Below are 24,697 nucleotides of genomic sequence, written 5' to 3'. Positions count from 1 at the left end.
GAGGCACATGGACGTTAGGTTCCGTGTCCAAGGCCATACAGTTCATAAGCAGTGAAACTGAAATCACACAGTAAAAGGGAAAGGAATAATTTTGGATGCTGAGAGGTGGTAAAAAAAAAAAAAAAAGTAGAAAAAGAAAATTCTGCTGATTCCCAGCACCAGTGAGCATCAGTTAGTGATTTGTCCAGTCACCAGAGACGAGAGGCTGGAAGAGGGTGGAGGCTTGCTGGGAGATGTCAATTTGGGAGACTTTAGTGTTGAGGCAATAGATAAAGTCTTCAGAAACAGTGAACTCACTGAGAAAGAAGTGCAGAAATTGTGAGTCCAGGGCGGATGGTTTGGAAGTGGTCACATTTAGGGAGAGGGGAGAGGAGCTGACACAGATTGTAAAGGAGACTCTGCATCGTGACTGGAGGCCCTGTTCTCTCCCTGTGGGGACACCCTGGGTGTGGGAGGTGGAAGGTGGGAGACGGGCTCAGCGAGCAGGCCTTGCTCTCTTGTCCACTTCGCCAGGCTCTGTGTTAGGTGCTGGGGACACAGGTGAAGAAGATCCCCCTGCTTGTCCAGAGGAGCTTGTAACCTAGTGAGTCCTATTTTATTCTGTTTAGGACAGTAGACGAGTGGTTGCTTTCAATATTATTTGTATAAGACACATTTGTCAAAAGTGTCTCCAAAGCTTAGAATATCCATGCTAGAAAGAATCTTAGAAATCCTAGGCATGGGCATCCTCATTTGTCTCAGGAAAAACTGAAGCCCAGGGTAGCTGAGGAATTTGCCGTCGCTCAGACAAGCAAGGTGGTGGCAAGCCTTCTGGCTCCCAGATCATGTCGCCAACAGCATGACCACTGTGACCCCTGTGTTTGGCATGTGTCAGCATCAGGGTGAGTAGAGGGGTTGTCTGGTCAGCTTGCCCCTTGGGGACTGTCCCGCCCCAGTGGGACTCTGTGGGTCAGTGCCTCGCCATTCTGCCACGGTCCAGGCTCTCTCTGAGCTGCTGGCTATTTACAGTGCTTCTTGAGGGTTTCCAGTGCTTTTTGCCTCTGGATTTCACTGTTTCTGTTAATGGAATGGCTCTTCCCACAGTGCTCACTTCCTCCCGTTAGCCAGCTGCCTCTGCCCCAGGGCCAGCTCTTGCATCCGTTCCTCTCTCGTCACTTCCACTATTGTCACTCCATTTATCTCTCCTGATCCACTGTGACAAGCCCCTAACTCTTCTCTGCTCTCTTCCATCCCCTCCTTCATCTAATTCTTGTGCATTGCTGTCAGATTAATCCTCTAAGAATGAAATTGCACGATTGTAAGGGCTTTTTGTATGTTTTATTGCCCAAACACCCATCTGACATTCTGTTACATAGATTCCCGCCAGGTGGTCAGCCAGCCCATTTCAGTCATGTTTTTATTTTGCATTTCAATTTTAAACAGGTCTGTTATAAAGTTCTTACTTCTATTGAAGTAAAACATTTTTGTTCTTCTTGTTTTATGGTATAATTGTCTCTTGAATCTCTGAAGATGTTAATGATCAGTTCTTCAAAGTGCCCTTCTCTCAGAGGCCAGTTGCTTTGCTTTCTCACCCTCATGCTTTTTCCTGAGCCTGGCTTTCCTCAAATGTCTTGTGAATCTTGACTGTTCTTCCATGTTTGTACAGGTGGTACTAGATTGCTCAGTTTTAGGGGCTGTCATGGGTTTCCTCAGCAGTTCTGTGGTCACTGTCCCACCAGCAGGCCTCAGCCCAACTGCTCTGTGTGGGGAACAGGTCAGCTTCCCTACAGAGTGTGTGCAGGGGTGGAGGAGGGGAAGATCTTAAATTACTAAGTCTCTGCTGCCCTGAAGAGTATAATTAACAACAAAAATGGGGTGGTGGACTGTTTTAATTATTCATTTAAATGTTATAGTGGGAGTTCAGTGATCAGCTTCTAAAAATCATACTTTTTCTTATGAAAAGTAATAATTCTTAGAGCCCTCTGGATCCTTGTTCTAATTTGAACAATTGCTCTCTAGGCCTGCTTCCCAACTTCTGTCCTGAGATTGATTTTCATGACATTTCTCTTATATTTCTTGATTTCCCATGTCTTTTTGGATTTCTTGGAGAACTTCCTTAATTCATTCTCTCAGAATCTGTGGATAAGAAAACCTTTAAGTCCTTACATACATGGCAGTGTCTTTATTTTGTAATCACATTTGAATGATAGTTTAGTTGGGTATAAAACTCCAAGTTCAAAATAAGCTTCCCTCAGAATTTTGAACACATTTTCCCTTCCTGCAATCTAGTGTTATTAATTAGAAGCTTGATGATGATTTGATAATCTGTTTCTTGTTCCTTTATAGGTAGCCCTCTGAGAGTTGGACTGTCGTAGGAATGAGGCTAGGTGTGAGTCTTTTATGATTCACCTTGTTTATTACCTTTCCAACATGATGATACATGTTGTGAGGCCTGGGAACTTTGTTTGGCTATTATTCTCTCCATTTTATTTCTATCTTTTTGAAAATCATATTAGCTAGTTGCTAGACTTCATACATTGATCACCTGTATCTTTTAGCTTTTCTTTCCTTTTGCTTTTGTTCTGATGACTTTTCCTTGATTTTTCTTCTAGCTGTTCTATCGAATTTTCACATTTAAACAATTGAGTTTCAGTTTCCAAGAAGTTTTCTTTTTTAAAGATTACTTGATTTTCTTATTAGCCTGTTCTTATTTTAGGGATGCAATATTTTTAGGTCTTTCTGAGGATACTCATTAGAATTTTAAAAACTATCTTGTGTTCCCTGAGTTTTCTGTTCTGTGTCCTTGCTAACCCTGCAGTAGTTCTCTCTCCTTAATTCTGATGGAAAGAGAGTCCCCCTCCTCCACTGCTGACTTTTCCTGTGTTTATTTTGGCTGAGGGATTATCTGATCTTATGATCTCATCTACTTTCCGTGTTCCCAGAAATTTATCTAAATTTTTTAGACTTTCATTTTGACAGTGAAAAAAAAAATTCTGTCATATGACAGAAATTTGGGAGGAGGAGAATGAGCAGCTCAGTCACCACCCTAGACCTTTCCCAGCCCTCTCAGTTCTACGCAGTATTTCAGAACTGTCTTTGATATTTATTATTTTGAAACAAAATGGCAGCCAATAACAGTTGCTACCTAGATATAGATTCTGATATTTGAATGAATTTCCAACAAAACTGGTCTGTGCTTTTCACGTGTCATTATCCTGACGGGGCCTGGGGTGCGCTGAGAAGCCAGATGTCCTGGTCTCCAGGAGACCTCCGTATTCTACTTCAGAGTGTCGTTCCAGGGATGGCAGGGAGAGGAACCTCCCCTTCCACCCGCCGGCAGTGGCCCTGTGAGTGCTGGAAGGCTCCAGACGCTGGGTGGGCTCAGCCAGTGCCCCTCTCTGTTCTCCCAGCATCTTCCATTTCCCAGTCGGGACCTGATTTACAGAATAAGAGCACTGGCTAGGGACAGTGGTGGTCATCTGTGATCAGAGGGCTCTCAGACCTCATTGGGGGGTTTCACCTGGAAGACCCCCACCCCAGCCCATTAGAAAAGGGGTGGAGGGTCGTGATGGGGTCTCCCGGGGAGAGCCCAGACAAGGCACCTCAGGGACCCTGAGCGCCAGATGTTAGCGGGCCGCCTCCGGGGAGCGTGTAGGCTTCGCACCTTCCCGTGGTCATGGGACTTCAGTGGCAGATTTGTGTTGTTTTATTCCCATGAAGGAAGTGAGGACCAGCCTGGTCTTTGTCCCCCCAGTCTGTCCCCACCAATCCAGCCTATTTCCCACTCCTTTCCCACACGATCAACTGTCCAACCTCCCCCCCGTTCCCCTGAGGGTCTCACGGTTCTTTTTATCATCCGTTCAGCACGTACTCAGCAAATCAACGAATGATGAAGCTCGTGAATGAACTCTCCATCTCTGTCTGTAGATTACGGTTTTCCAGACCTGACTGAGAAGGCTGGTCCCATAGAGGATACCGGCCAGAGTCAAGAGGGGGCGAGCCTCCCGTCTCCCCTGCCCAAGATGAGCCTGGTGGAGCCACCCTGGCATGTGGTCCCCGGAGAGGAGGAAGAGGAGGAGCAGCTGCTGCCTGTGACCAGGTCCCAAGAAGAATCCCAAAGTCAGGTCCACGGCTTTCCTCCCACCGGCAGCAGCCAGACCCCAGGCGCCCCCGAACACCGGCACGAAGAGTCTGGGGACCAGGCCTCCTCGGGTGTGGAGGTGGGGAGCAGCATGGAGCCGAGCCTTTCCCCGCCCACAGTCACCCCAAGTCCAGTGACCCTGGGGGGTCAGGATGTGGCCGACTGGGGGGCAGGGGGCACGGCGCTGCCAGCCGCAGGGCACGGGCTAGAGTTGGAGGCCCCTCGGGAGCCCAGTGAGGAGGCCACTGCGGGAACAGCTGGCTTGGCCGGCCGGCCGGGGGAGGGACCGTCCCCAGCCTCGTTCCCTCAGACAGAAGCTCCCAGCGGGGCTGAGGCCTCAGACGAAGACCCCACGCACCCTGGAGCCTCAGCCTCTTTCTCACTGGCCCCTGGAGACCTGGAGCTGACACTTTCCTCTGCTGCCGTGGGACGAGAAACCCTCAGCCAGCTGCCCCAGGAAGGGCAGACCGCCGACGCTCCGTCTAGAACACCCTGGGACTCCACGCAGGTAAGTGAAGGTGCTCGCGGGCTGCCCGGCCATGCCCAGCTCGTGGCATGGGGAGGGCTCTGCTGGGCCCCGGGACAGCGGGTGGATCCCGGGCAGAACTTCGGGGGGCACAGCTCGTGGCCCAGCAGTGGGCATCCTCTCCACACTGAGGTGCACAGGCTCGGCACCCCCGCCCAGTCGTCATGGGTTCGGGTGCCCTCTGCTCGTCCCAGCCGCCGAGGGTGGGTGCTGGCAGCGCTCTGGCCAGCCCCACCTCCACGCCCCCCACCACTGTGCAGTTGCCCCTGCTCTCCTCCTCTCCCGCCCACCCCGACGCCAGAAGGAGAGGAAGGGTCCCAGGTGGTCAGCTGTGCATCTGGCCCACAGGCGTGCTACTGTTTGCCCTTGAGTTTGCCTTCAAAAGCCTCTAGGCCGGCGCCTGCAGCCGGGCCCCTGTGACACGGCTCCCGCCTCCACTCCCTGCAGACATCGGGTTTGTGAACCTTGGCCAGGTCCTGGGCATGTCACCTTGCGGAGGCTGTCTGCTCTCACCCAGCTGTGACACCCGTGCCTGGCCTCGCCCTCCTAGCTTCTCACAGGGTTCTGTCCACCCTCCCTCCAGATGCCCTTCTTATTTCTTTGCACAGGTGATCTGCAAAGACTGGAGCAACCTAGCCGGAAAGAACTACATCATCCTGACCATGGCGGAGAACGTGGACTGTGTGAGTGCTGGTGGGGCGGGCCGGGCCGGGGTGGGTGGCCTGGCCCTTCGGGGGCCGGGGGGGGGAGCCGGCTCCCACCAGCGTCTGAGAAAAGAGTGCTCTCGGGTTTTTAAATCCCCAAGGCTCTTTGTGCTTGCCCCTCTCCGTTTCTGATTCTGTGTGTGATGTCGTCTGTCTCTGAGGATTTTGAAATTGTTTTTTAAAGAGTTGTTTTCTACCTGTACGGGATGCTTTCCCCATTGGTTAGTTTTGTTCTCAGTTTTCCACGTGCGTCCTCTCCTCAGACGTCTGGCGGCGTTTGTTTGGTGCTGTTTAAGGAGGGCCAGCAAAAGCTGGTCGGAAGCTTTGAGCCTGGGGGTGGGCTTCACTGTAGCTTCTCTGGAGGGTGGTCTGGCTGGGCCATTTCATTTGAAAATTTCTAATGTCAGTGTCTGTAGGACCTTCCTCTTGGGTGATTAGATTCTTGGAAAAAGGAACTTCTGTCCTTCGGGGAGGGTATGGGGCTGGTCTCCAGGGCTCTGGGAGCAGCTTGGGAGAGGGCTGTGTTTCTGTGTTAGGACACCTGTGCCTGATGGGTGAGTTCATTCACTGCACCCATTCGCAGTGTGAGCCCCTCCCACAGCTGGGTCTTGTGTCCTCAAGGTCCGAGACCCTCCATTTTACCATCATTGAAGAACAAGCTTCCGGTCTTCTGCAGGGAGAAGGGATGTTTGTCAGCTGTGCGGTGTCGGGGAGCTAGGGATCCATTGCTTCTTAAACCCCCTCTCAGTGTGGTCCTGTGCTGGTGCTGTTTCCGTTCTCTCTCCCAGGGGGAGCCGGTGCTGCTTATCCAGGGCACTTGGCAAGTCGGACGAGGAGTCTGGTCGCTGCGCAGCTCTCCCCGTCCGGCTCAGCATCTGGCTCTCTGGGGCTCGCCTAACTGGGAAACTAACTCACCCATCCGCTTCCGGTGATCACGTGCTGTGGCTCTTGTCTCCTCTGCTGTTTTGTTGTGGTTTTGTCTTTGTGGTTTTAGACCTTAAAAAAAAACCTTCATTCTTGTTCAGTGTGTTTGGGAGAAAAGTTAAAGTACATGCACACGTTTAATCCAAAAGTGACCAGTGAGGTGTTCTCTTTTTCCCAGCATCTTTATAAAGTGATAGATTGTAACATCGTTGATGTGTTTTAATCCAGGGCAGTTATTAGTCTTGCTGATGCTCACTCTGTTAACTGGAAAAAAAGCGCAACGTAAGGGCTGTGAGTCGAGTTTATTCAGTGTCTGACTGAGGACGGTGGCCTGGGAGACAGCCTCTCGGGGGGACGGACCAGGATACACATGAACTTCGGTGACGAGGATGCCTGCAGCGGAGACCTCAGGAAAAGGTCACTGCTGGCCTTGAGGACCAGATGTCTCAGTTAATGATTTGAGTGCTTTTCTCTGTGTGGGACAATGCAGGAATCTGGGGTCAATGCCATTCTTCCTTAGTATACATTTTAACTCTCTGGGGGCCCATATATCCAGACACAGAATGCTTCGTCCTGCATTCCTCTCAGAGTGTAGGTCAGCGACTGCAGTGGCTTAAGACTTGATCCTTGTGGAACTGAGTGGCAGGCAGCCTGCTTTGCCTACAGCCCCATCTTTGGCCAGTGAAAGCCTCAACTCAGAGTTGGCTTCTGAGTCCTTTTGACCAACCTTCAGTGTTTGATAGTTTCCCTGCTTTCTGTGTACGAGGATGTTCCAGGCTGTTCTTGAATGTTCCCTTCCCCGGACACGGAATCAACATTCTTCAAGGAGCCCTCATGGCTTTTATGGGGACTTGAGACTCTGGAATTTGGGGTGCACATACTTGAACAATGAAGTCTAAAGTTAATGTCTCTGTTCTCTTCCCAAAGAACACATAGAAGTTAAAATGCTTTCATTCTGCTTTCCCTGTTTTTGTCTGGTTTGTTATTCTCATTTAAGACTTGACATCCACCTAATTAGTCAATATTATTTTTTACGGTGGATTTTTTAATTGTAAAAAAATCTAACATAAAATTTATCATGCTAATCATTTTTAAGTGTACGGTTGTGTTAAGTACATTTACATTATTGTGAAACAGATCTCCAGAACTTTTTCATCTTGCAAAAACTGCAATTCTGTCCCCATTCAACACCTCCATTTCCCCCTCTCTCAGCCACCCTTCTACTTTCTGTCTCTGTGAATCTGAGTGCTCTGGGTCCCTCGTGTTAGTGGGATCACACAGTATTTGTCTTTTTGTGACTGGCTGGTTTCACTGAGCATAATGTCCTCAAGGTTTGTACCAGTTGTAGCAGGCATCAGAATTTCCTTCCTTTTTAAGGCTGAGTAATATTCCATTGTGTGGATGGACCGCATTTTGTTTATCCGTTCATTTGCTGATAGACATGTTTTAGCTGTTGTGAATAATCCCGCTATGAACTTGATGTACAAATATCTCTCCCAGACTCTGCTTTCAGTCCTTTTGGTATATATGCAGAAGTGGAATTCCCAGATCATCTGGTGATTTTATCTCTAATCTTTTGAGGAACTGCCATACTGTTTCCTGCAGCAGCTGCACCATCCTACATTCCCCCCACAGTCACTTGGAGGAGTTGGCGTATAACCTCAGGGCCTGGACCGTAGCAGGGGCACTGGGGCCCCTGCACTGGGAAAAACAGTGTGACGTGCAGGGAGGGTCACCTGCCCAGGAGTCAGCAGGGAAGACAGGTCACATCCTGAGTGTGCTACGCTCGAGGGGCGTCCTCATGCCTCACCATGTACAGCCAGAAAAGCGCATGGGTCAGACATGTGCAGCGCAGCAGGCTGTCACATGAGGACACAAAACACGGTCGGCAGCCCCTGAGGCCCCTCTTGCTCTCCCTTCCAGACACTGTTTCCTCAAGGGAACCATCTTATTGGCTTGTAATGCCATGAATTAATTTTGCATGCTTTTGAACTTTACATAAGTGGCGTCATTGAGTGTGTAATATTCTGTCTGGCTTTTTGTGCTTCAACATCTTGCTTTTGAGATTCACCTGTATTGTTGCGTGTGTTGCCGTGTGTTCACGCTCGTTCTCTTTATCCCTTTGACTGGTGACAGACGTTGGGGAGCTTCAGTTTCAGGTGTTGTGGATCTGCTGCTCTGGAGGTTCTGGGACCTGCGCTTTGGCGGGTGGGCACCCGGGCACATTCCGACGGGTGGTGCCGTGGGGTCATCGTGTACGCGTACGTTCACCTTCACTGGATGCTGTCCAGCGACTTTCCACGGTGACCGTGCCAGTGAGTCTGCGGCAGCGCCTGGGTGCTCTGGGGCTGCCATGTCTGCCGGCCATCGGTGGTGTTTTTCATTTTAACCATTTTGCGAGGTATGTGGTGTGGTGGCATCACTTTGTGGTTTTACCTTGCATTTCCCTGATGATTAACAAAGTTGAACAACTTTTCATGTGTGTTTTAGCCTCTTTTTGTCAAGTGCCTCATCAGCTCTTTTGCTCATTTATCGACTGGGTTATCTGACTTTTTATTTATTTATGTCTGTAAATTATTTATATGTCCTGGATATGAAACCTCTGTCTCGTATACATATTGTAAATGTTTTCTCCTACTCTGTGGGGTGCCTTTTCACCCTCTTAATAGTACCCTCTGATAAATGGATGTTCTTAATTTTTTTTAAACTTCATCATAAAATACTCCAACTTATCAATTTTTTCGTTCATGGTTAGTGGTTTTGGGTCCAATTTAGAAATGTTTGCCTACTCCAAGGCCATGCTTGTTTCTAAAAGCTTTAGATCTGAAATGCATCTGAAATTGACTTTGGTGTATGGTGTGAAGTATGAGTCCAGGTATGATTTTTCTTTTCTCCTGAGATATCCAGTTGTCCCAGCACCTATGATTGAATAAGTACTTTCAATCCTCACAGTAAGCCCATGGATTTAGGACCGATGCCCACATTTCCAGATGGGGAAACTGAGGCTCAGAGAGGTACAGTATGTTGCTAAAGGTCACAGAGCTGATAAATGGCAGAACCAAGATTTGAATCCATATTTGATTCCAAAGCCAAGGCTTTTTCCTCAGGCCACTGACACTCAGTTCCCATCTACAGAATAAATGGTATGAAATACCTAGTCATCAGACCCTCCCAGAACTGACTTTGTGGGTCTAGGGCTTAAGCCAGGCAAACATCTGGACCCCGAAAATGGGGGGTGTGCGCAGGTGGTGGAGCACAGGGCTGCAGCCCACACACGCGCGGGGGGGCGCCGCCCCAAGGAGGGCTCAGGCACGGCTTCCCCTCCCCTGCACGCGCGCACACCGACGGTAGTCGCGCACACCGACGGTAGCGGCCATTTCAGGAGCTGGGGCTTCCCGAGCCGCTTGCTTGGGCCACCTCCAGGTACCAGCCTTCTCCCAGGTGTGGAACTGAGCAGGCTTCTCTTAGGCTGCTGAGCCTAACGCTCGTGAGAGCCTGCACTGGGCACTTGCCATGGCAACAAGGCACTTCGTCACGTTGGTAGCATGACAGCCACGCTCCTTAGCTTGGGCCCCAGCAGAAAGGAGAGCCCTCAGGGGCAGAGACACCTGGCTCGCGGCCCCGCGGCTGGGAGCATTGGAGGCAGGAGCCCACGTACAGCAGGGAGGGGCTGCTGGGGGCCAGGGGTCGGGGGGCCCGGCCCGAGGAGGGCCTATTCCCAGATGGGCCAGGAAGGGACCGTGACAGGCCGGGAGCCAGAGGCAAGGCCTCCTGCCCCGTGCCGAGCTCCTGTTCAGTGCCAGCCTCTCGCTTTTGTTGTTAAGTTGTGTAATTACCTGTGTACAAGCTGAAGGAAGTCTAAGCAGCACAGGAGTGTCAGATGGGAAAGAAGTCTCCTTTCCCCTTCTCCTGCCCCTCCCTGCTGCCAGGGCTCTACCATGATGGCCATCTCTGCTAATTCTCCTGGTCACCGCTGCACCCTGCGAGGACGCAGACGTCTTTTTTTTTTAATCTATTTTATACATATTAGTGTATGTATGTCAACCCCAATCTCCCAGTTCATCACCCCCCCCCCCCCCCCGCTTTCCCGCCTCGGTGTCCACACATTTCTTCTCTACTGCAGACTCTTTCTTGACTCCCCAGCTTTGAGCCCTATCTCTCCAGTGACAGGCGGAGGGGAGTTTGGGGAGGATGCCTCCCGCCTCTCCTCCCGTTTTGGTGGCCGTATTGACGCGCACTCTCTTGTCCCCCCCCCACATACTCGTCCCTCACGTGACACGTCTGGACGCTCAGGCCCCGCGTGAGTGCAAGAGGCCAAGGCAGGAGGGGGCACCTGGACACCTGCAGGGACCAAGTGAACTTGGGTCTTTCTGTGCCCACTGTCCCCCGAGGCTGGGCTCACAGCCTCCTCCGCGGTCCCCAGAGCTCCCTGAGCAGCCCCTCTGGGCAGCCCGCTGGCCTTTCCCGGGTCAGAGGGGCCCAGGCCTAGAGGCTAGGGTCGGGGGGCGCCACCCCTCACCGAACGCGGGGCTTTCTCTCTGCCCTCGTAGGAGGTGTTCCGGCGGCACCGGGGGCTGCAGCTCCTGGCCCTGGTGGAGGGGGTGCTGCCCCGCCACGGCAGCGGCCGCCACGGGGACTGGCACATCTCCCTGAGCAAGCCCAGCGAGAAGGAGCAGCGCCTGCTGATGGCCTTGGTGGGCGAGCAGGGTGAGCGGGGGCTGCGGGGAAGGCAGGCTGAGCCCTAACTGGACTTCCTGGTCGGGAGGGAGGCGCAGGCCCATGTGCTGTGTGTGGTGGGGGAGGGGCCGTGGGTGTGGCTGCCGGAAGCCACACCCACCATAGGTGGGCCAGCGGGTGGGCAGCAGGTGCAGGTCATGGTGTGCGTGGGCTCCAGGCTGGGGAGTGAGGCTCGGAGGCTCAGACAGGGGGTCCGAGGGTCAGGAGCCCGAGCACCGCTGCGTCCAGGGCTGCACTGATGGTGCGTTTCCCCAGGGGTGGTGCCCACTCAAGACGTCCTCTCCATGCTGGGCGACATCCGCAGGAGCCTGCTGGAGGTAAGAGCGCGGCCGTGCTCCCTGCACCCCTAAAACTCTGGGGCGGGGCTGCCTTCCCTGAGGCGTGAGGGCCTGCGTGGCGGGGTGCGGCCTGAAGCAGCTCTGGACAGCTCCTGTTTCCGGTCTCCGAGGCCCAGCTCCCGAGGAGCACGGAGCTACCAGCTGCGGTGTGTGCGACATGCGACAGCAGGCGCAGACCCAAGCCGTGGAGGGAGGTGGTCAGGAGAGGATGCAGAGGGAGGGGCCCCCCCGAGGGGATCTTGGAGGGTAAGCAGAGTTCTCTGGTGGACGGCGGAGAAGCACCACGTCTGGCCAGGAAATCGTGCAGAAGCCTGGTGGGTGGGGAGAACGTGGCGCAGTTCCAAAAGGCACAAAAGAAAGTGTCACCAGGCACTCCCCACTGAGAGTTGCGGTGCTGGGCCAGCTCGGGAGCCTGGGGGGGTGGGGGGATGGGGGGCGACCCAGGCAGTCCACCGCACACCTGGCCGGCCCCAGGGACCTGGGCTGAGGAGACAGGCTGGCCGACCTCTACTCCAGATCCACCTTCCCCAGAGGAGGAAGTGCAGTTCCTCACCTCCCTTCTTGAGGACAGCCCGTGTCCTCCAGGCCCCGTCCACTCACTGGAATCCAGGGGCCTTATCAGTCCCCTTAGTTCTCGAGAGCCCTGCAGTATTTGTTTTTTTGTTTTTATTTATTTATTTATTTAATTTATTTTTGGCTCCGTCGGGTCATCGTTGCTGTGCATGGGCTTTCTCTAGTTGTGGCGAGCGGGGGTTACTCTCTGTTGCGGTGCGGCGGCTTCTCATTGTGGTGGCTTCTCTTGTTGCAGAGCACGGGCTCTAGGTGCGTATGCTTCAGTAGTTGTGACACGCGGGCTCAGTAGTTGTCGCTTGCGGGCTCTAGAGTGCAGGCTCAGTAATTGTGGCACACCGGCTTAGTTGCTCCGCGGTATCTTCCCGGACCGGGGCTCGAACCCATGTCCTCTGCATTGGCAGGCGGATTCTTAACCACTGCGCCACCAGGGAAGCCCCTTGCAGTGTTTTTAGTTTGTTTTTTATATATTTATTTATTTGGCTGTGTCGGGTCTTAGTTGTGGCATGAGGGATCTTTAGTTGTGGCATGTGAACTCTTAGTTGTGGCATGTGGGATCTAGTTTCGTAACCAGTGATCGAACCCAGGCCCCCTGCATTGGGAGCGTGGAGTCTTAGCCCCTGGACCACCAGGGAAGTCCCTCGAGAGCCCTCCAGTGTTTGTTGACAGAGCTGAGGCACACGTGCCCGTGGGCCCCGCCTCCTTATCTAGTCCACGCCAGGCTGGGGGTGGCCTCCGTGGTGGTTTGCGGCTTTTTGATAAGTGTGCTGAGTGCCAGACTGGGTTCTCTCACTCGGCCCTGAGCACCACCGCGGGGTTGTAAGCAGTAAATAAGGCCCCCTGTTGAGTACCGTAGGTGCCCCATTTAAGACGGGAGCTGAAACCCAGAGCAGGGAGGTGACTTGCCCAAAATGGCACAGCTAGTGCGTGGCCGAGCCAGGCTTTGGACCAGGCCTGAGAGATTCAAGAGCCTAGGCCTTTCACCGTGATGCTGTCTGTATCTACACCACCTGGGTAGCCATGGGGGGCCGGTCCAGTTGTGAGATTTGGGGTTCATGAACACTTGGGGGTTGGTGGAAACTTGGGTTTAACCTTTTTTACAGACCCTTCTGCTTCTTCCCTCCCCTGGGTATTCTGGCTTTACCGGATGTTTCATTCAGACTGATTCGGCCGAAAAGCATGCTCGGTCTCTGGACATATATTAGTGGGCAGATTTAGCACGTGCATTGGTGGTGAATCTAGCAGGAAAACTGAGCCTTGATCACTTAAAAAGTGAATAGAGAAAGTACTGGAAATATACAGGTGGTTCACAGGAAGAAGAGCTAATACCTGGCTTTAGAAAGGGGACTCCCAGGTCTCTGCGCCGGAGCCAGTGGACGGCACCCTCACCCTGGCACCTGTCATCTGATGATGGCGCCTCGCCTTTCCTGCTTTCCTCCACCCGAGATGCTGATTGTGGAGAGCGTCTGCCTGACCCGGTGGGGACAGAGCAGCCACTTGGCCAGAGAAGGCCGCCCACTCAAGACAACCCGCAGTGTCGGGGGGGTGCTGGGCAGTAAATGACATTGGTGACCACTCCAGTGGGAAGAGGGAGGAAGCTGGGAGACTGGGGGTGGCCGAGGACGTGGACCATCCCCAGCCCCCCGTGCACTCTCTCTGGCCCACAATGGCCATAATGATACGGGGACACCCCTGCCTCCCAAGGTAGAAGCTGTGTTTGCGATTCCTTGCGGTGTGTGGTGGAGAATGTGAGGGGAGAGCTTCACAGCTGCTCTTGTCCTTTTTCAAGCTGGTGGGGACAGTGTGGATTGTGACTGCCAGCATGGGGCCAACCTCAGTGGGGGGTTAGGGCCCCCAGCAGGTGGGTTTAGGGCCCAACGTCAGCTGCAGCAGGGTCAGAGCTACTGCGGGCTTGTGAGGAGTCTGGGGATGGGGGCGCCCGCTGGCAGGTGGGTGGGGATCGGGCAGGGTCCTCGCTGAGCACAGGTCCAGGCCTCTGAGGGAGCTTGTTCCAAGCCTGTTCCGCGTCCCTGAGCTCCGACCCCACGGGCCCTGTGGGGAGCCCTGGCACCCTAGGACCTCGGCTAAGGAACCGGGCCCCTCCCGCCCCCAGATTGGCATCCAGAACTACTCCACCACCAGCAGCTGCCAGGCCCGGGCCAGCCAGGTACGCAGCGACTACGGGACACTCTTTGTGGTGCTGGTGGTCATCGGCGCCATCTGCGTCATCATCATCGTGCTCGGCCTGCTCTATAACTGCTGGCAGCGCCGGCTGCCCAAGCTGAAACACGTGGTGAGCGAGCGTGGAGCCCAGTGGGGCAGGGGGCTGGGCCGCGGTGGTGCCGGTGAGGGAAGGGGTGCCCAGCAAGCTCAGGCATCTGAGACTCTGTGTCCTCATCTGCCGGTGGGGTGACTGCGGGTGAGGCGCTAGTGCAGGGCCTGGCCCCCAGTTGCCCTCTGCAGGGCGCCAGCCTCGCGTGAGGTGCTGGAGGTGCAGGGAGTGGGACGTTGGCTGCACCCGCAGGGCCGCTCCTGGCCGCAGTCCCTGCTGGGGGGGGCGGGTGGCCTTGCAGGCCTGGGCTCCTGTGGCTGCCTCACCGGACAGGCCCTGGCTTGGGGTCAAGAGGAGGCTCCAGCAGCTTGGCAGCTCCCCGCAAAGGAGGGGCCAGGGCACAAGGCTCCTGTTTCCCATGAGTCCCTTTAGAAGGGGTGGGTGGTGGTGGGAGGGATCAGATGGTGTCAGGGAGGCCACGGGTCTGTTCCGTGCGAAGGGTCAGTAGTCATTTTAAGAAAGGAGCTGAGCTGTGGAACCAGAGCCGACGCGGCCTGCGTCCATCAGGGTCCGCTGGGGTCCCCTGCGTGCGGTTTCGCCGGCCTGAGGACCGGTGAAGGGATGGTGCGGGGGCGGCGGGGGCCCGGCGTGCTCTCCCAGCGGCCCCTCCCGCCGCAGTCGCACGGCGAGGAGCTGCGCTTCGTGGAGAACGGCTGCCACGACAACCCCACGCTGGACGTGGCCAGCGACAGCCAGTCGGAGATGCAGGAGAAGCAGCCCAGCCTGAACGGCGGCGGCGCCGTCAACGGCCCGGGGGGCTGGAGCGCGCTCATGGGGGGCAAGCGCGACCCCGAGGACTCGGACGTATTCGAGGAGGACACGCACCTGTGAGGGGCTGTGCCCCGCCCGGCCCTCGTCGCGGGGTCCCTGCTTTCCCCCGACTCACGGCGCAACTCGGCCCCGGCCCCGTCCCCGTCCCCGTCCCCACCCCCACCCGAGGCCCCGAGGGGCTGCCCCGGGACCCCATTAAAGCCGCCCGGAGAGCACGCCGGGCCTCGCGCATCCGCCTGCGCGACTGGTTCTTGCGCCTGTGGTTGGAGTGGGTGGGGGGGGAGAACGTGTGTGATAAGCGGGGGCGGGTGGACTAAGAGGAGGGGCGGGGCGGGCGTATCCCGGGTCGGTCCTCCGGACGCCAGGCGCCGCTGCGGAGCGGGCGGGGCGCAGCGCGGCGTGTTTATATTCGGCGGGGCTTCGCCGCTGCCCGGGGTCGGGGACGTCCGCGCCATGGATACCTGCGATCTGTTCTCCAGCTGCAGGAAGGGGGACGTGGGCCGAGTGCGGTGAGGAGCCGTGGCCCCGGGAGGGTGTGAGTGGGCCGCCCGCGGAGCGCCTGGCCGGGGTGGGGGTGGGGGACGGGGGCGGCCCGGGCGCCGAAGCAGGACCGCCCCGGTCCAGGCAGCTCTCTGAGCGGGGGCGTGGGGGTCGGGTGCTGGCGTGACTCCGGGGGTCCCGGAGGGGAGGACTGCGACGCGGACGCCCGGAGGAGGCGGAGAGGGGCAGAGAGAAGAGAAGGGCCCGGAGGTCAGACCCTGGGGGCAGGCCTGGGACGCCCCCGACGTGGCTCGTCTGATGAGCTGCGGACCCCGCGCTGGGAACGCCTGTGGCCTGGAGCCAGTCTCTGGTTCTCAGAGATTCAGGGACTCCTAATTGCGGTTGAGGCAGCCCGGGTGCTGCAGTCGCCGTCTCTGCGGGCCGCACGGGGAGGGAGGGGCGGCTGATGTGGGATATGAGGCATCTGTTTTCCTTGCCCCATCCCTGGTCCCGACCTTCCCTGGCGCCCTCCCCTGGGCCAGTCGGGATTTCCTGAGCCCCGCAGCTTCCCCGGGCTCCTCCGCGGGGTCGGGTGACACCTGGGAGTTAGTTGGTAGCCCCCAAAGTGTGGTGCACTCTGAGATCCAATCTGGGCGTCTCCCCGAAGTGGGTTCCTTCCATCACTATCCTTGGTGGTCTCCCCTCACCCCAGTCTCCTCTGCTGCCTTGTTTCCTGATTTCCGCCTTTTATAATCTGTCCATTTTTCGTTTTCACGCTGCCAGGACGCCTGCAAGTCTCCTGGTGGTCCTTTCCATCTCCAGTCCCCCTGACCTGGGAAGGCCAACCTGCCACCCCATGCAGCCCGAGGGTTCGGGCAGAGGCAGGGCCCCACCTCCTCCTCCTCCCTCCCTCCCATACGCCTTCAGCCCAGATGCTCAGCCTCTTCAGCTCTGGGGCCTCTGACGCCCAGGGGCTCCCACATCCACACTCTTTCGTGGTTCCTTTGCCTTAAATGCCTGTCCTGCTCTGGTCTCTGCCCTCACCTGGGGAGGCTTCCCTCCTTCCCCTTCCGCAGGTCTCCTCTCCAGACCCCAAACCCATCCTGACGCAGGCTCTGACCTCCTCTGCCCAGGTACCTGCTGGAGCAGCGAGACGTGGAGGTGAATGTGCGGGACAAGTGGGACAGCACCCCCTTGTGAGTGCCGGCGGGGGGCAGGGGGGTGGGTGGGGCGGGCCGGGCCTGCAGGCCTGACAGCGCCCCTGCCCCACCCACCTCCCCCTCAGGTACTACGCCTGCCTCTGTGGACATGAGAGCTGGTGCTCTACCTGCTAGCCAACGGTGAGCGCGCGGGGCAGGGCCGGGTGGGGCGGTGGACGCGGGCTGTGCCCAGGGGCCCTGGCGTCCCCTCTCAGTCCAGCACCCCGGCAGCAAGTGCCCTTAGCTCTGCCCTCAGAGCCGATTCTCCCCTCGGCTCCCCAGCCCCGGGTCAGCATCTCCCTGCGGCTGCCCCTCCTTGTCCCCTACCGTGTGTTGTCCTTACCACAGTGGGCATGCCCCACGGCCAGTGTGACCCGCTTCCTGGCCTGAGTGGCTTCCCCGCTGTGTTTCCCATGAGCTAGAGAAGCTGGCCTGCCCTGAGCTGCTCCGTGACGGGTGTGCCCCCTCCCGCCCCGGCCAGCCCTCTGCTGCCTTCCCGCGTGCCCCTCAGGGCCTTTGCGGTTGCTGTTCTTTCTGCTCAGAAGGCCTTTCCCAGGTCTCGGCATGGCGCTCACTCACTTCAGGCCCCTGCACCTTGTCTTCTGCCCCAGGGACCTTCCATAGCCTCTCCTGTGGCAGCTGCCACCACTGTCACCCTTTGTCTTGCTTAGCTTTCTTTCAGAGCACCTGACGTTATTTGCTAACCTGTGTATGTCTTTCTGCCCCAGGAACCTCAGTTAGGTGAGGACGGGGACCCTTCTGCCTAGGGTGTGTCCCCAGGCCACCAGTGCATAGATTAGGGCCGGCCTCCAAGCCATCTGTTTTGTGTGGTGTGTGGCGTGTGCCTGGGCCCTGGCGGGGAGAATGCTGGGGCCCGAGCAGGCCCAGGGCGACTCGGGCCCCGTAGGTGGGGGGGGAGGGGGGAGATGCACCTCTCCCCCAGGCCCCTCCCCAGCTGTGGTGGGCAGCCCCACGGCCCTGCTGATTGGACAGCCCTGCCGTCCCCAGGAGCCCGCTGCGAGGCCAACACCTTCGATGGGGAGCGCTGTCTCTACGGGGCACAGAGTGATGCCATCCGCCGGGCCCTGCGTGACTACAAGCAGGTGACGGCCTCCTACCGGCAGCGGGACTGCTACTACCGCTTCCTGCTGCGGTGAGACAGCGCGAGACAGCCCTGCACAGGGTCTGCGGTGGCGTGGCCTGTGTGGGGCTGAGGGCTCTCCCGCTGGACGGGATGAGGGGCAGTGGGGAGACTTGGGGGGCGGCACTGCTGAGTACCCCCTCCACTGCCCCCAGCCTCCTGGAGCAGGGCATCCACAGCGACGTGGTCTTCTTAGTGCACGGGAAGTCCTTCCGGGCACATCGCTGCATCCTGGGTGCTCGCAGCACCTACTTCGCGCACATGCTCGACACCAAATGGAAGGGCAAGAGTGTCGTGGTCCTCAGGCACCCTCTGGTGCGTCCCTCCCGGGGATGGGGAGGGCAGAGGGTGAGCAGGGAATTCGTGTTGAGTGGCTGCCTCTGACCTTGTCTCCCTGCGGTCTCTGCCTACAGATCAACCCCGTGGCCTTTGGGGCCCTTCTGCAGTACCTGTACACAGGTGAGCCCTGGGTCTGGGTAGGGAGGGGCTGCAGCACACCCAGACGTGGCTTTGGGGCCACTTTTTCTCTCCTGGGGCTCATCCCCTGGGGTGCAGGGTGGTTCCAGCTGCCTCCTGGGCTGGCTTTTCCCATCCACAGAGGAGCCCTTCTCGTCTGTCCCGGGTGCTGTAGAACCGGGTGGTGCGTGGAGGGACGGCCGCGGGGCAGCTGAGGGCCTCCTCAGGCTCTGAGCCTCCCCCCAGCACTTGCACCCATACCCAGGCTGCCTGGACGTCGGTGTGGAGCACGTTGGCGACTGTGAGCGTCTCGCCAAGCAGTGCCAGCTGTGGGACCTGCTCGGCGACCTGGAGGCCAAGTGTGAGTGTGCGTGTCCAGGCTTTGGGGCCCGGGGCCCAGGGTTTCAGGCAGCAGCTGGCGGGCCGCCCAGCTCCCTGAAGCTGCGTTCTCCCCTCCACAGTGGCTTCCAAGCCAGGCACGTGTGTGAAGGTGCTGACCATCGAGCCTCCCCAGGCAGACCCCCGGTTGCGGGAGGACCTGGCCCTGCTGGCCGACTGTGCCCTGCCCCCCGAGCTCCGGGTAAGCGCACCCGCCTGGGCTGGGCTTGTGGGTAGGGGCCGTGTCTGGGGATGGGGCTGCGGTTTAAACCTAGAGCCCGTTGCTTCCCTTTTCTGAGCTGGCCTGCTTGCTTTAGTTGTCCTGTATCTAAGTCAACACATGGGGCAGCGGTCGTCCTCCAGGCTGAGCTAGAACGGGCTCTTGGCCGGGGCCGGCTGCTCTCCCATCTCCTGCCTGCTCTGATGGCACCTGCTCTCCTGTCCCCCGCTAGGGTGATCTTGGGGAGCTGCCCTTCCCTTGCGACGGCTTCAGCAGCTGTCCTGATGTCTGCTTCCGAGTGGACGGTTACAGCTTCCTCTGTCACAAGGTACTAAGTTTTTTCCCTCCAGACCCCCACCCCTGCCTTAAGCCCTGGGCCAGCTCCTCTAGGCACAAGTCTTGGCCCATCCTGAGCCCAGCCTCCCACAGGCCTTCTTCTGTGGCCGCAGTGATTACTTCCGGGCCCTGCTGGATGACCACTTCCGAGAGAACGAGGAGCTGGAGGCCTCAGGCGGCCTCCTGGCCATCACCCTGCACGACATCTCACCCGACATCTTCACCCATGTGCTGTACTACATCTATGGCGACCACACCGAGGTGTGTGCACTGGGCAGGGGTGGGGGGGGGGGGACACAGGCCACGTCACCACGGGGCTTAGAGGGAGCGCCCAGGTCTGGACTGGCTCTGAGAGACCTGTTCTCTATGAGGCTGGAGTGTGGGTCCTGTTTGAACTTTTCTATCAGGTGGAGGGGTCCTGGTTCCAGGGCAGGAATGAGTGACAAGACTCATGGCATGAGCACCTGGCACTTGGAGACATAGTGTAGCCACCTGGGGTCCCCAAGTTCTCCAGCCAGGGGGTGGGCGGGGACAGTCACCCTGAATTCCTGCCACAGTGGGGAGCCCTGGCCTCGTGCGTTGGGGTCACTGCAGGGCCCTTTGGCTGCCCCGAGGCAGCTGCCCCAGGTGAGGAGGCAGCAGGTGTGTGCTGCCTGCGTGCGTGCAGGTCACGGTAGTAATACGGCGACTGAGGGGGAGCGCCCAGGGCAGGGCTAGCACACTTCCTCCCAGAAGGGGTCAGTGGGCCATAGCGTCCCTGTCACAGCTGCTCCCGGAGAAGGGGGTGGCGGCCAAGCAGGTGCCCCCGCCTGGACTGGGTGTTAGTTACACCCCGCTTCCCTCGTCCTCTGAGGCCGTGCCTGCCACAGCAGGTGGGAAACCTGGGCTCTGGCTGCGGGGCTCAGGGCAGAGCTGGCCTGCAACGTGAGCCCCTGGCTCGGCCTGTGGACCCCATTCTTAAGCCTCGGGTGCCCTCCCTCACCTCCGTTCTCGTTGCAGCTGCCTCCCGAGTTGGCCTATGACGTGCTGCGTGTGGCCGACATGTACCTGTTGCCAGGCCTGAAGCAGCTGTGTGGCCGTGGCCTGGCCCAGCTGCTGGACGAGGACAGCGTGGTGGGCGTGTGGCGTGTGGCCAAGCTGTTTGGCCTGGCGCGCCTGGAGGACCAGTGCACAAAGTACATGGCCAAGGTCCTCGAGAAGGTGAGCGTGGGCCCGGGCGGCTGGGGGTGGGCGACAGGCGTGCCCTGAGCCGGCCCGTCCACAGCTGGCGGGGCAGCAGGACTTCGTGGAGGCTGTGAGGGAGGAGGCCGCGGCCGTGACAGCCCGGCAGGAGACGGACTCCATCCCGCTGGTGGACGACATCCGCTTCCACGTGGGCAGCACGGTGCAGACGTGCAGCGCCATGGCGCAGGCAGAGCGGCGGCTGCGGGTGCTGGAGGACCTGCTGGTGTCCATCGGCCTGGACTGCTGACGGCTGCACGCGTGGTGGCTTGTGAGCCTGGGGCATCGCCGTGCCGGCAGGGGCTCGGCTGCGCTCTCCTCCCCTCCGTGCCTGGGGACCCCGGGGAGGGTCACCTTGGGATGAGGCCTCTCCCGCAGCACAACCAGCCCCAAGGCCCTGGGGCTGGGCACCACTCAGGGAAACCTGGCGGGCTGGTCTCTTAGGGCCCTCCCTCCCCCATCCCACCTGCTCCTGGCCCCTCCTCGCATGTTTTCCTGGGCCGAGCGGGGCAATAAGCTTGAATTCACCGTGGAGCCTGTGTCCCAGGGACAGGGTGGGGGGAGCTCGGGTCAGGGCCCCACGTCTGGGGGTCTGAGTAGTGCAGTCCCTCTGATGACCAGACTCCCCTTGGGGACAGGGTTCCCCCTTGGTGGTCCTGGGGGTTTCGCGGGGCCAGAGGTGTTTGCCCTCAGATGAGCTAAGGCGGGGCTTCTGAGCTCACTTACTGAGCAGCTGCTGCTCAGACCGCTGTGCGGCCTCAGTCCAGCCTGCATCTTGGAGAGCGGGGCCCCAGCTAAGCGGACCCGGCCTGGCTCCCTCCACCCGCCTCAGCCACTGGCTGTGGTGCGTATCAGTCCAGGGGGTGCTGAGGATGGAAGCCACTGTTTTTCCCTCAGCTCAGGGCCTGCTTCTAAGTGAACACTGTTGAATCAAAAAAAATTTCCATACATTTTACTGGGAAAAAGTATATGCATTCTATTCCATCGCAAGATCCCGACATTTTTTCACATTGGGGAAAAAGAGACCAACCGTTAACAGAGTAAGCAAAACAGAAAAGAAGAACGGCTTGTATATAAAGTGGAGTGTAAGGGCGGAAGAGGGCCTGCCGGCGGGGCAGGGCCCACAGACAGACCATGCTCTGCTGAGTCCTGGGGGACTGGAGCAAAAGACAACCAGGAATCCTGTTTCGAAATGTCAATATTTGGTTTATCATTAATTTTGATTTAAAAGTAAAGTATTACATTAAAATATTGATTACTAAGATTTTTGGTGCACCCTTAAGTTGTGTGCCTGAGGGGAGTGCCTCACTTGCCTCACCCTAGTCCTGGCCCTTACCCAAAGATACATTTTTTAACCCATCCTATAATATTCTTTCCACCTGCAAAAAAAAAAGGCATGCATATATGTTCGCTCCTCTACCTGGAAAACTCCTACATAGCTTTCAGTGTCCGCCTCACTGCAGCAGAGGGAGGGGTGAGGGTGCCGTCACAAGTTAGTTAGGAGTGCTCTTGCCAGGGGCAGCCTTAATTCCTGGAGCATTCTGCTAGCATAAAAGTTTCTCACTTTGGTAAAAGTCTGAAGCACAGCCTCAGGCAGGGACTTCCAAGGAAGGGGCCCTGGAGCCAGGAAGCTGCCCTCAGGCACTCCAGCCCCCCACCCCCCTGCCAGTGGCTTAGTTCTCGGAGTCCCATCAGCACCCTGCACCTGGGTTGTCACCACCTTCACCTGGGAGGCAGCGGGTGTCTTGCACGTGGGCGGGGGACCTGGGCTGGAGCACGTCAGAGCCCCAGCATCCTTATCGGTCTAAATGGGAGCAGCACTGCCAGCCACCACGCCTGGTGTGAGAGTCAGACGGGGTCCTGAGGGGGCCCAGAGGGGTGGGGCTCAGCCCACTGAACCTCAGCACAAACGAACTTTTTTCCTGGAAGATGGAACACAAGCAATTCCGGGCACACAGTGTAGCCCCTTCTTACCTGTGGAGTCTTGGAGACGGACACTCGTGTTCTCCTGATTCCTCAGCCCTCAAGGTAGTTGTCACCCAGCCTCCATAGTAGCTGCTGGGCGGTCTCCGGGTCCCCCTCCTGCCACCTCGGCCCCAGCTGGGGCCCTGCCTCACCTCCAACTCACTTTCACCCACCCTGTTGGCATCTTCCAGGTGGATACTGAGCCCAGGTCTCCCCTCCTGGAAAGCCTGAGGTGCATGCCTGATTCCTGGGCACAGCCTGCTGTCTCTCTGACCTCTGTGCCCTTCCTCTGCCGTGGGCACCTGGCTCATTTCCCAGCTTCCCTGCATTTAGCCGTGGCCACGCCACCGGGTCCTAGATGTGAGCAGAAACGGCAGATGAGGTCTCTGGTTTTCATCCTTGAAGAGCTCAGCCTGCCCCTTTCCTTTCCTCCCTCCCAGTGGGCTGGGATGAGGATGCTGTGGCAGGAGCAGGAGCAGCCACCTTGGTCCATGGGCTGCAAGCCACACACTCAAGACAGGGCAGGGAGTGGGCGAGCAGCAGCTGCTCCCACCCAGCCTCCATCTGGTCACGGCCCTGTCCTCCACCCTAGGCTCCAGACACCCTCTGGCCAGGGCGGTTGGCTCCCCGCTGTGGCTGGTCCCAGCACTGCACCCCCACCGTGGGCTCCCCCCATGCACCATCCCGGGCGGGGTGCTGCTGCTGCTGGAGATCTCCATCCCTCAGAGTCCCAGTTCTGTGACCAACCTGTGCTCCCTTCCCATCTACCCCGAGCCCCTCGGACATGCCCCCTCCTGCTCACCTCCTGCTCTCCCCCGCTGGGCCGGCCTGGTGCTCCATCGTCCCTCTTCCTGCCCCACCAAGATGAGGCAAGCTGTGTCACCCCTTCCTGGATCTGGGGGCAGCCCCAAGGCCATGGGGCACCTGCCGTGTGATGGCCCTCAGCAGGAGTCTGTGCTCCGTGGGTGCTCCCAGGAGGCAGCAACAGCCCAGAGAGGAGGACACTGCCCACGGTCAACCCCTTGAGGCTCGGGCTGTAGAAGGAGTGCGGGCCTCGGGGAGGGGGCCGTCCTTCAGGTCTGCATGCCACCCAGGGGGGCCTCTGCACAGGGGACGGCCAGCTCTGGCCACCCCATGGGACCTATCCCAAAATGATCAAAAATTTCATCAGAAGTCACCTCAGGAGAGCAGCTCACCGCCTCTCACGAGTACACCAACATCACAACCGCCTGTAGAACCACCAAACCCTACCAGAAAAGACCTTCTACGGCTAAAGACATAAAGAAGGAACCACGACGAGACAGTAGGAGTCCCGTACCCCCAGGCGGGCGACCCACACACTGGAGAAGAATGACCCTGCAGAGGTTCCCCCCGAGGAGTGAGCTCTGAGCCCCACGTCGGGCTCCCCAGCCTGGGGGTCCGGCTCCGGGAGCCCCCAGGGCCTCTGGCTGTGAAGACAGCGGGGCTTGACTGCAGAGACCCCACTCCTAAAGGGCCGCACAAAACCTCACACGCACCAGGACCCAGGGCAGAAGCAGTAATTTGATGGGAGCCTGGGCCAGACCTACCTGCTGTTCTTGGAGGGTCTCCTGCAGAGGTGGGGGGCGGCTGAGGCTCACCCTGGGGACACAGACGCCGGTGGCAGATACACTGGGGGACATTCGGCCCCGTGAACACAGCTGCTGCTGCTGCTGGGCTGATATCTTGGCCTGTGAGCGCCAAGACCAAGCACCACCCAGCAGCCTGCAGGCCCAGTGCTGGGAGCCTTGGGCCAAACAGCCCCCTGGGCGGGGACAGAGCCCCACCTGTCAGCTGACAGGCTGCGTTGGGACCTGCTGAGCTCACAGCCACCTGGGACACGGCTCTGCCCACCAGACAGCGAGGCGCAGCTCCACCCACCAGTGGGCAGGCACCAGCCCTGCCCTCCAGGGAGCCTGCTCAGGCCGCTAGACCAGCCTTGCCCAGCAGGGGGCAGACACCAGACCAAGAAAACCACAGCCCTAAAACTGGACGACTATATGTAAAACAATGAAATTACATTAAGTCCCCTACATGCAAACCTTCAAGTTGCGAACGAAACGTGCGGTCCATCAATGTCAGGCATGAGTGACATTGCAGCTTGCCCTCCGTCTCCTATTGCTGACGATCCTTCAGCTCTACCATCTCCCACCTCCTCTCCCTCCTCCAATCAGTAACTCTTCTTGCCTGTTCACTTGATGCCAGCCCTTGTATCCCAGCTGTTGCACTACTGTACTTTTCAAGGTACTGTATTGTAAGAT

At 57.9% G+C, this 24,697-nt stretch overlaps 2 protein-coding genes across 4 annotated transcripts in view; both read left to right on the top strand.

The window, feature by feature from the left end:
- PODXL2 (podocalyxin like 2) overlaps nucleotides 1–15,251 on the top strand; it is a 32,849-nt gene extending 17,598 nt beyond the window's left edge. Inside the window, exons 3-9 of one of the 3 annotated variants that reach the window (XM_036868658.1) lie at nucleotides 3,907–4,199; nucleotides 4,431–4,628; nucleotides 5,255–5,329; nucleotides 10,825–10,981; nucleotides 11,267–11,328; nucleotides 14,033–14,212; nucleotides 14,870–15,251. In XM_036868658.1, coding sequence (XP_036724553.1) covers nucleotides 3,907–4,199; nucleotides 4,431–4,628; nucleotides 5,255–5,329; nucleotides 10,825–10,981; nucleotides 11,267–11,328; nucleotides 14,033–14,212; nucleotides 14,870–15,082 — 1,178 coding nt within the window. In that variant the 3' untranslated portion in view covers nucleotides 15,083–15,251. Of the gene's footprint in view, nucleotides 1–3,906; nucleotides 4,629–5,254; nucleotides 5,330–10,824; nucleotides 10,982–11,266; nucleotides 11,329–11,459; nucleotides 11,748–14,032; nucleotides 14,213–14,869 lie in introns of those variants that run through there. The other 2 variants (XM_036868656.1, XM_036868657.1) reach the window with 2 other exon arrangements.
- Nucleotides 15,252–15,370: 119 nt separating this feature from the next.
- On the top strand, nucleotides 15,371–23,758 carry ABTB1 (ankyrin repeat and BTB domain containing 1). The gene is given in 13 exon segments (XM_036868659.1): nucleotides 15,371–15,531; nucleotides 16,636–16,698; nucleotides 16,788–16,810; nucleotides 16,813–16,842; nucleotides 17,710–17,854; nucleotides 17,998–18,157; nucleotides 18,256–18,301; nucleotides 18,564–18,659; nucleotides 18,760–18,878; nucleotides 19,129–19,224; nucleotides 19,326–19,493; nucleotides 20,232–20,432; nucleotides 20,497–23,758. Coding segments are annotated over 13 exon segments (1,410 nt in total). The 5' UTR covers nucleotides 15,371–15,475; the 3' UTR covers nucleotides 20,704–23,758.
- The last annotated feature ends 939 nt before the right edge of the window (nucleotides 23,759–24,697 follow it).

This window comes from Balaenoptera musculus, chromosome 11 (assembly GCF_009873245.2).
Source record: "Balaenoptera musculus isolate JJ_BM4_2016_0621 chromosome 11, mBalMus1.pri.v3, whole genome shotgun sequence".
Lineage (NCBI taxonomy): Eukaryota > Metazoa > Chordata > Mammalia > Artiodactyla > Balaenopteridae > Balaenoptera > Balaenoptera musculus.
Note: the sequence above shows the minus strand (reverse complement) of the source record. Positions and strands in the feature narration are given on the sequence as shown.